General features: G+C 39.0%; 2 protein-coding genes across 2 annotated transcripts in view; both read left to right on the forward strand.

Annotated features, from left to right (window-relative positions):
• The first annotated feature begins 2510 nt into the window (after positions 1–2510).
• On the forward strand, positions 2511–3880 carry LOC107563796 (homeobox protein SEBOX-like). The gene is given in 5 exon segments (XM_016248751.1): positions 2511–2523; positions 2679–2748; positions 2750–2781; positions 2921–3093; positions 3197–3880. Coding segments are annotated over 5 exon segments (972 nt in total).
• An 856-nt stretch (positions 3881–4736) lies between these two features.
• The window catches only part of LOC107563793 (BMS1 ribosome biogenesis factor), a 32223-nt gene continuing 26308 nt past the window's right edge, over positions 4737–10651 (forward strand). The window contains exons 1-7 of the mRNA XM_016248748.1: positions 4737–4914; positions 5452–5631; positions 5854–6044; positions 6191–6270; positions 8453–8641; positions 8753–8895; positions 8990–9111. Of these exons, the coding sequence (XP_016104234.1) occupies positions 5462–5631; positions 5854–6044; positions 6191–6270; positions 8453–8641; positions 8753–8895; positions 8990–9111 (895 nt within the window). The 5' untranslated portion in view covers positions 4737–4914; positions 5452–5461. The remainder of the gene's footprint in view (positions 4915–5451; positions 5632–5853; positions 6045–6190; positions 6271–8452; positions 8642–8752; positions 8896–8989; positions 9112–10651) is intronic.

Genomic DNA, 10651 nt, shown 5'->3' on the forward strand with positions numbered 1-10651 from the left:
GAAAAAAAAAAGATCGGCATCATATATCGGCCGCCCTGATTTCTAAATATCAGCATTGGCATCGGCCAGTGAAAAACCCATATTGGTCAACCTCTAATGGAAACATACCACAGTACTGGCCCAAAGTCCCTAGTTCCTGGGTAAAGTTCCTGCGGTGGAAACGGGGCTAAAATCTCCAGAGTAATCTGCAGATTTCTATGTGGGTCTAACCATCACAACGTTCATATGTGTTTAAGAAATGTTCAGAACAGCATACTAACATACTACACCTAGTACTACTGCAATCTATGGCATGTATACTTTGCATATGCCAATTTTCTGTATACATAAAATACATGGATGACCCACTACATTTTCAAAAATGACTTTAAAAAAAACTTCCCATTTCCAGTGTGAAGAATTAACTGGAAGAAGAAATTCAGGCAGATTTTTAACATATTTGACTCATGATTGAGCTGAAGACATTTTTTTTTACACAAAATTGGAAATAATAAATGGATGTAATGCAATGATGTCATGTGAGCTCACAACTGCTCTAATACAGTTTAATACATGAAACGTTTACTGTGGAAAAATTCCTAGTGTTTAACTCAGTCTTTACACTGGTAGCCTGTAGTAATGAATATGTACTAAAAATTGATGTGTAAATTGAAATGTAATAATGTATAAATAAATATATATCAAATCAAATATAATTTTTTAAACATTGAACAAATATGTTGTCATTCAAACAATTCTACAACAATCAGTACAATTTGCAATTAAGTCATTTAATCCCACTGGTTGTGATCAACATTTTCTTTTGAGTAAAAGGCTACAAAAATAGTTGTTGATCTATTTTAGATCAACATACTTAAAACATAGTTGTCATCTGTAGTGCAGTTTGTCTTGATTTCATGTGATCATTTTTATATGGCTGGTGTAACGGTCTCATGACTACAGCAGTTTAATTCTAGTTTGCCCCTCTGAAAGATGAGTTTGTGTGTGTTGAATGCTCCATAAAAATAAAACAGGTCATAATATACACAGAAACACAAAATACAGGGTCTATTATTTAGGTATTTTAAAGGGGTCCTATTATGCTCGTTTACAAAGTCTTGATTTAGTTTTGGGGGTGTACTAGAACATGCTCTCATGCTTAGTGGTTCGAAAAACGCATTATTTTTCACATAATTTACATTATTAAAATACCTTTCTCCCCAGCCTGGCACAAACAGCTCGATTAGTTCCGGCTTTGATGAAGGTCCGCCTTCCGAAAAACAAAATGTGATGTGATTGGTTAGCTGTCCCAGTGCATTGTAATTGGCGAACAGCTTAGATGGTGTTTCAGTACTGCCACGCCCCTTGCTCTGTCTTTCAACAAAAGCTTTTGGCGAATCCGGCACTTCTCACTCGTGATGTGGAAGCTGTCCTCAGTAAAATGCGCAGCACACAATAGCAAATTGGGGTTATAATGCTCAGGAACAGAGTTAAAAAGTAAATTGCAACCACTGTTTCCTGACATCATCCGCTTTCGGAAGTGAAAAAAAAAAAAAACAGCGTTTCAGGCGGTCGCGCACCGGACTAGAAGCGCAGCGTTGCGCCACATCTTTAAAATTCGAACACATTATTTACTATGAGTGTAGGCACCCCGACGGCGCTGTTCGGCATCTGTTGGCAGCGCCCAGCTACGTCGTGTTATACTTGTAAGAATTGTTCTAGACCAGCGGTTCTCAATCCCAGTCCTCGCGTACCCCCACTCTGCATGTTTTGTCTGATGCGCTCACTCAACCAAGCGTTCTAACCACGACCTCGCCCCTCCCCTCCCCCCAACCGTTTGAATTTCTGTAGGTGGGAATTCTTTGTAATGATATTCTAATGGGCTGCTTTGTGATATCACAAAGCCCGGAAACCAAACGCTGTAGTCTAAACGAGCCGTTTGCTGTAGTTCTTGAAAATTGATTTTTTAAAAACTAAATATCTCCCTTTGGAGTGGACTTTGAGATTTGTAACTTTCTAGATCTTTTTTATGCCCAAACATACACACTACACACTAGGCGCGCTTCCATTACAGATTTGCGCAAAACTTTTGCGAGATTTTATAAATGTCGATAAAAAGGTATTGCGAAATGACGGCGTTTCCATTAACCAATGTTATGCGACTTAAACGTAACCTTTTGCCTCTCGCGATAAGTCATGGCAACGGATTTTGGCTATATTTATTCAAAGGAGGCTTATGCGTGTATCTTTACAGAAGCAGCAAAGAGAGCTGCTTCAGAAACGTGCGTGGCGCGGCTGGAATAAACCATAGACTGTATAAAAACATTAAATATAATGTCCACTACAGAGGCAAAAACTCCATAGCTGGGTCTCAGGAGGATATAGTCATGTACCTACAAATATATTTCTTTTTCAAAAGTAGTAAGCAGTAATGGGCTACTTATACCATACATAATATTTCTATAAACAATCTTACAAATTGTCTTGGCATGTTTGCAAATTGATCAAGTGTTTGTGGTGAACAACAAAAGATGATGGATGAACGTAGTGTAAATTAAGGTGTGGCATGTATGAAGCTGTGACTTGCCCATTAGAGATCATAGAGCCCACTTAACCTTTAAAGTGTACAAGTGTTAGGACAGCCCCTTTCTGGGCCTATAGGTGAGCAGGTATAAATAGTGGCAATCTTCAGTTGTTAGTCAGTAGCACAAGGAGCAGTAACAAAGCATTCAGCTTGATCTACTCAGTCCTCATCAAGTGATCATCAAAAATCCTTGAAAGACATGTGGACTGACTGCACTGGTAAGAATTCCTTTTCTTAAATGTATTTATTTTTACATTTTATATTTTAATATTTTGTTTATATATATATATATAAATAACTTTTTGAATATTTATTTATATTGTTCATTTATAATGACATATCTGTTTACTCTTACAGCTCAAGATGGAAACTCACAGGCCAGTAAGATTGCAGGCCGCAGAAAGAGAACCTGTTTCACCAAAGAGCACTCGGAACTTCTAAAAGTGGCTTTCAGCGTGGATCCCTACCCTGGTATTAGTGTCAGAGAAAGTCTGTCTCAAGCCACAGGCCTGCCAGAGTCACGTATTCAGGTATGTCAACATCAGTATAGAAAACAAACTGTTTACATACATTTCAAAAAGTATAAAAACCTTAATGCATCAACATGCTAACATAAATGTTCTGTTTTTCCAGGTGTGGTTCCAGAACAAGAGGGCCAGAACCCTAAAGAACAGAGCCACTTGGACCTCACCACAACTGGATAGTACCTCTCCTCTGCCCAGCCCTTTTCTACCCCCTCACATAGATAGCGTTGGGGTCAATGGCCAACAAAGAGGCATTCAAGAGGCATCATTCAACATTCAGATGGCCCAAACATCTCCACAGCACTTTACCTTTTCTCCAACTGACTACAGCACACCTGCCATTAAGCCACGACAAAACAGGTTGATGGGAACCAGCTCTTGTTCCCCCTCTTTTTCCTCTGATCTGCAGGCTGTGGCAGACAGCTGGAGCTCTGGAGGAAGCACACAGTCCTCTCCTGAGTCTATGAGGAATCTACCAGCACAGAGCTTTGGGAATTCCTACAAGAATGAGAGCCATTTCTTCCCACATCCTTACCCTCATGGAAGTGCCAAAATTGGATGTGTTAGTGGCCTGGAATCACTTCCCACCTCTCCTGCCTCTTCTGACTCTGCATTTTGGGACATGGGACTGGAAAACTGCTCTCCATCTGTGCCATACACTGACTGTGACAGCCCATGGGACAGGCTCACCGAGGGGCAACTTCCAGATCTGTCCTCTCAGTATCTGGAGGACGTCCTTGGGGAAATGGAGCCAGCCTGGTGGAGCTTCAATGGTGAGATGAATCTACAGTAATCTTGCAAATATCCATAACCTAAGGAGACAAACACTGTTTTAACATGAGGTTGAGGGGGTTCTTTTGGACTGTATTATATAGGAAGCATGGACTTTTTTTTATTTAACAGACTTTATTTATTTATATTTTCTACCAAGGAGTAGATTGGAAACAGTAGCCTATGATTGCACAAGAAAGTAATTTAGAACTTATTTATTCTTTTTGCTCTTTTAAGGTATTACTGTGCAGTTGGGATATTTATTTCTACATTTAATTATGTTCACACAACCTATATACTGTCACTTTGTAAAGTAATGTATATTTATTTGAAATAAATTGTTAAAATGTATGAATTTGTGTCCTCTGATTTGCTTACACATTTAATTGTACTTATGTAGCCTATTTATTATTTTTAGATGTTACATAAAATAAGAACTGATTCATTGATTTTGAGGTGTTGAATCAAAAGTCAACTCAGAGTAGAGGGGTCTAACATGTCTGGACATATATCATTGACAACATACAGGGTGAATACTACCACATTACCAGTTTATAGTGGGGGTTTTGATTCAAATTAGTGACTGTTCTGTTCACCATAAATAACCATTTTCAGTGAGTCGGATTTATTAATTGATTATCTCTCTGTAGGTTAAAAGATCATTTCATTTAAACCTCTTGACTCCATTTAAGACATCCCCGCCACCTTTCGACATTGCCATGCATATTTAACGAGTTTGTGATTGGTTTTCTGTTGCTAAACAACTTGCTTTAACATTCCGTTTTACTACGATAAAATCGCCAACAAGGTATATGTTAAAAACAGACAAAGTCTTATGTATGCGGAACGTGTGACACGGATCGTTCAGTTCTCGGTCCTGTTTAACACGACAGACACTGTCGACCGTAACCCCTTCCGCCTCTAACCGGAAGTGCAACACACGTGTAAACAGTGGATAGAGTCACGTTGTACGGCTGTGATATGAAAACATGAATTAACATATTGAGTTCTGAGATCATATGTGCATCGGATTTAAATAAACTGTAACCACAAAAGGTGAGCCTCTATTTTAATGCTTAAACTACACAGCGGCTGCATGGCTATTTAAAGACAAAGGCGCATTTAATCTTGAATCATTCGAACGCAAAATGCCTGAAATTAAATTCTGTTAAATAACAAGAAAGCCCGTCTCGTATTTTGTACGTTGTTCATGCATCTTTACTTAAATTGATAGATGTTTAAAGCTTCCCAGTGAGTGTGACTCTAGATAAACATGATACAACGCGTGGTTTATTCTGTTTTTAAAGGCAGTTAGTTTAATATTTACAACCGTTGTGATTTTGGAATGCTTAGGATTAATGTCATACTGATGTTGGTTGTTTAATGGGTATTGTTTGTCATAATGACTTGTCAGACTTTGATGCAAAATAATATACAACGTAAAAACCGTAGCTGTCACCCTTTAACTCTTGCCTGGGTTCCTACTAAAGTTAAGCAGGGTTGAGTTTGATCAATACCTGAGTGGGAGATACCTACATCATTCTGTGAGGTCAAAGATCGTTGTTGATAATCTGTTTTATTCTCTGGACTCAGAAAAGCAAAGATGGAGAAGAAAGAACAGAAACGGCACCAGCACAAGCACAGTGGACCCAAAGCACAGAAGAAGAACAGAAAGAAGGAGCAGGTCACTGAACCAGAGCAGGATGAGCGCAAGAGGAACCCACGAGCGTTTAGCGTCCAGTCAGCTGTGCGCATGGCAAAAACCTTCCATAGGTCAGTGCTCAGACAGCTTCATTTAACATTACCCATCCTCCACTTTTTCTCTTACATCAATTTATCCTATTTATGAGCAAAACAGTTTTCAGATTATTCCTATGGTCTGCTCCTGTGTGTATCTCTGCTGTCACGTACTTTGTGCTTTTGCATTGCACTTTTATAAGGAAAATTTGATGTTGTTTCATTGCTTTTTAATGTCTTTTTAACATTGTTTTGTAGGGCTCAGGATATTAAAACGAAGAAACATCACATTCCTCTGGTAGATCGGACCCCTCTGGAGCCCCCACCTGTTGTTGTAGTGGTGATGGGACCTCCAAAAGTGGGCAAAAGCACCCTCATTCGATGCCTGATCAAAAACTATACGCGACAGAAACTTTCTGACATCTGTGGACCTGTGACTATAGTCTCTGGTCAGTTTTGTAATACTTAATGCAAGACATATGACTAATAGTTTTCATTTACACCTGTTATTAACATCCGTCTTGGGTGTCACATGTCAAAAATCAAATGTCACATTTGTGGTGTCTTTTTTTATTGTTGTTTCTAACGTTTTAAGGAAAGAAACGCCGCCTGACCTTTATTGAGTGCAACAATGACATCAACAGCATGATTGATTTGGCAAAGGTTGCTGACTTGGTGAGTGCAGGCCTGCATCATCTGCAACTGTCCAAGATTAAAGTCATGCAGCAATCCATGTGTTATTACAATTTAAAAATGATTGGTTTCAATTTTAATGTATACAGTGGGTAAAGAAAATAATCACCACCCTTTAAAATAATCACGTTTTGTTGCACAGTTTTTGTTTTATCCAGCTGTATTTAATCAGTGCAACTTATAACATCCAAGTGAAAGATATAACACCAACATATCATAAAAGTCTTTTAATAAACCATAATCACTGAGTTGGAAAAAGGATCACCCCCTTGTGTCAGTATTTTGTTGAACAACCTTTTGCTTTAATTACAGCCTTTAGTCTGTTGGGATGTCTCTACTAACTTTGCACATGTAGGCTTAGCATTATTTGTCTACTCTTCTTTGCAGAACTGCTCAAGTTCAGTTCGATTTAATGGTGATCGTTTGTGGACTGCAGTCTTCAAGTCATTCCACAGATTTTCAATGGGGTTTAAGTCTGGGTTCTGCCTAGGTCATGCAAGGACATTCAACTTTTTCTCCTTTAACCACTGTGTGGTCAGTTTTGCTGTGTGCTTTGGGTCATTGTCATGTTGGAAGGTATACCTTCCTATTGTCAACTTTCTGGCAGAGGGCAGCAGATTTTATTCAAGAATTTGAGGGTATTTTGCCCCATCCATTTTTCCTTTTATCCTGACAAGTGCTCCAGTCCCTGCTGCAGAGAAACACCCCCATAACAGGATATCACAACCTCCATGCTTTACTGTAGGAATGCTGTTATTTGGATGATGAGCTGTATTGAGTTTCTGCCAGACATATCGTTTGGTGTTGAGGCTAAAGAATTTAATTTTAGTCTCATCTGCCTCAGAATCTTCAAGGTGTGTTTTAGCAAAGCTCAGTCGTGACTGCGTGTGGCCTTTCTTGAGGAGTGGCTTTTTTCTTGCAACCCTCCTGTACAAACCACATTTGTGGAGAATTTGTGATATTGTTGTCACATGCACACAATGACCACTCTTTGTCATAAATTCCTGCAACTGCTTCAGAGTTGCTGTAGGCCTCTTGGTAGCCTCTCTGACCAGTTTCCTCCTGGCTCTTTCATCCAGTTTGGTGCGACGCTGTGATCCAGGGAGTGTCTGTGTTGTACCAAATACCATCCACTTAATAATAATAATAATAATAGACTTCACCGTGCTTCTAAGCATTGATAAAGCCTTTGAAATTTTTTTTTGTATGCATCTCCTGACTAGTGCCTATACACAACTTTATCCCGGAGGTCTTTTGACAGTGCCTTGCCACGCATAGTTGATTGTTTGCTTCAGTTGCACTACCAAGGACTGAAATGCTCCAGGAAAGCTATTTTCATGCTGAGCTAATCAAAATAACCACAGCTAATCACAGTTGAAAGTCAAATGACTTTGCGTGCCATTGAGAAGGTGATTAGCTAAACCTGATTGAGTTTACAAGTCATTTTTAGGAGGGGAGTGATCCTTTTTCCAGCTCAGTGATTCAGTTTTTTTTATTGTTTTATTTTTTTCCCTGACATGTTGGTGTTATATCTTCCACTTGGATGTTATAAGTTGCACTGAGTAAATACAGCTGGATAAAACAAAACCTGTGTCCTTCTTCATTTCAGGCTGAAAAGCAACAAAATGTGATTATTTTAAGGGGGGGTTTATACCCACTGTATATTTAGTATAGTATATACAATAACATGTATTCCTGTCATGGCAAACAGTGTTACTCCAGTCTTCAGTGTCACATGATTCTTCAGAAATCATTAAAATATGCTGATTGGTTCTCTAGTAACATTTACTATTATTATCAATGTTGAAACATTTGTGCTGTTTAATATTTTTGTGGGAACAGTGATACATTTTTTCAAGATTATTTTGGTGAATAGAAAGCTGTATTTTGGTGTAATAGACAGCATGTTTTGTAACATTATAAAAGTATTTACTGTAACGTCTGACCAAATGAATGCATCCTTGCTGATCAAAAATAGTAATTTCTTAAAAAAACAAAAAAAAAAACATACTGACCCCAAACCTTTGAACACTAGTGTACATGTAGAGGCAGTACTAATCTGGTAACTACAAACTAAAATTAAAGTTTTATTAGACTGTTATTACTTATATGTGTTAATGTTATGTTTTCCAGTAAGGCAGTATTGATATTTTGACTTTATTAGGTTCTGATGCTGATAGATGCAAGTTTTGGCTTTGAAATGGAGACCTTTGAGTTCCTGAACATTTGCCAAGTTCATGGCTTCCCTCGGGTCATGGGGGTCCTCACCCATCTGGACACTTTTAAGAACAACAAGACACTCAGCAAAACAAAGAAACGCCTCAAACACCGCTTCTGGACTGAAGTTTACCAGGTATGTCAACAGCCTGATATATAACTGACATACAGTGGGTACGGAAAGTATTCAGACCCCCTTACATTTTTCACTCGGAATGTCTAGTGTCTGAACAAAAAAGTATTGCAGGGTGCCAAGCTCTTTTACCTGTCTGGAATGGTGTATGGAGAGTACCAGACACAGGAAGTTAAAAATCTTGGGCGGTTCATCTCAGTCATGAAGTTCAGACCTCTTGTTTGGCGGACTTCTCACCCTTATGTGGTGGCTGACCGGTGAGTGTACTTAAGTCTTTCTATTATTCATGATCTTTCTAAGTTTGTTGCCTTTTATAACTGGCAATTATTTGATTTTTTTTTTCCTGGACAGTATGGAAGATCTTACTGATCCTGAGGCTATTAGGTTAAATCCCAAATGTGACCGAACCGTCTCGCTGTACGGCTACCTTCGTGGGACATTCTTGAAGAATAAATGCCAGGTCCACATTCCTGGTAAGATATAATTTATGTTTGCAAAATTCTTCATAGATTTTTTTTTTTGTGTAATTGTAAACAGGTTTTGCTTCAGGAACCAGATTTTACATTGTACATGTGGCAACCCATTATTTTCTGTTTTACAAAACTGAATTTGGTCAATTTTAATTATTCTTGTCAGCTAATAATTTGCTGCACAATACACACTGTGGTAAGCGCAAAACATTTGCTGCAAGAGAACCTGAATTTAATGTAATCTGTGTTGGTTTTTTTATTTTACGTTTTGTTCATGATTTTTAAGGATGAGGGCAAGACACACAACATGTCCATGTTGGCATCTGGTATTGACAGATGAATTTGCACCAAAAATCAGTTGATTGAACACTCAGCCTTTCATGTCAGCAACAACATATTGACTATGGAAACCTTTTTTTTTGTTACAATAGATTTCTATTTCAAATACTGTTATTTTAAACATTCTATTACTTAAAAAATCCTGAAAAAAAATCACAATTTCCACAAAAGTATTAGGCAGCACAACTGTTTTTAATATTGATAATAAGAAATGTCTCTTGAGCACCAAATCAGCATTTTAGAATGATTTCTGAAGGGTCATGTGACACTGAAGCCTGTAGTAATGGCTGCTAAAAAGTCAGCTATTCCATCACAGGAATAAATAACCTATTAATATACATTAAAATAGAAAACTGTTTAAATTGTAATACTATTTTACAATAGTACTGTTTTTACTGTATTTTTGATATACTGTTGTAATATAGTTCAATAGGGAGGAAGGAAGAAGACAGGGTCGGCGGACTGGGACGCGAGTGTTCAGCTATTCCATCACAGGAATAAATAACCTATTAATATACATTAAAATAGAAAACTGTTTAAATTGTAATACTATTTTACAATAGTACTGTTTTTACTGTATTTTTGATATACTGTTGTAATATAGTTCAATAGGGAGGAAGGAAGAAGACAGGGTCGGCGGACTGGGACGCGAGTGTTTATTCAAGTCTCTCAGTAAATACAACAGAACAAGGCGCTCACTGCGCATTCAAACTCTGTCAATAACTCAGAATATAGCTCTATATATGCTTTGCTCTAGTTGCCCGGTTTCCCAGGTGGCTCGCGTTCCCAGTCAGTCTCTCTCTGCTCGTCTCCTGCCTCTCTCTCCCGGTGCAGACCTCTCTGAACCACGCCCCCCTCGCCATATACCCCCACCGCCCAACTTAGGCCGGGGAGCCCTCCGGCCTGCAGCACCCCCCCCTCCATTTCTGGAGAGGAAGTCAGCTACCGCCATCTGTACCCCCGGCCTGTGGATCACCTTGAATTTGAAGGGTTGTAATGCTAGATACCAACGGGTGATCCGCACGTTGGTATCCTTCATGCAGTGGAGCCACTGCAAGGGTGCGTGGTCCGAACAGAGGGTGAACTCCCGTCCCAGGAGATAATAGCGGAGGGTGAGGATGGCCCATCTGATCGCCAGACATTCCTTCTCAATGGTGCTGTACATCGTCTCCCTCTTTGAGAGCTTCCGACTGATGTACAGCAC

This window comes from Sinocyclocheilus grahami, unplaced genomic scaffold (assembly GCF_001515645.1).
Source record: "Sinocyclocheilus grahami isolate Dianchi unplaced genomic scaffold, SAMN03320097.WGS_v1.1 scaffold889.1, whole genome shotgun sequence".
In the NCBI taxonomy this organism is placed as follows: domain Eukaryota; kingdom Metazoa; phylum Chordata; class Actinopteri; order Cypriniformes; family Cyprinidae; genus Sinocyclocheilus; species Sinocyclocheilus grahami.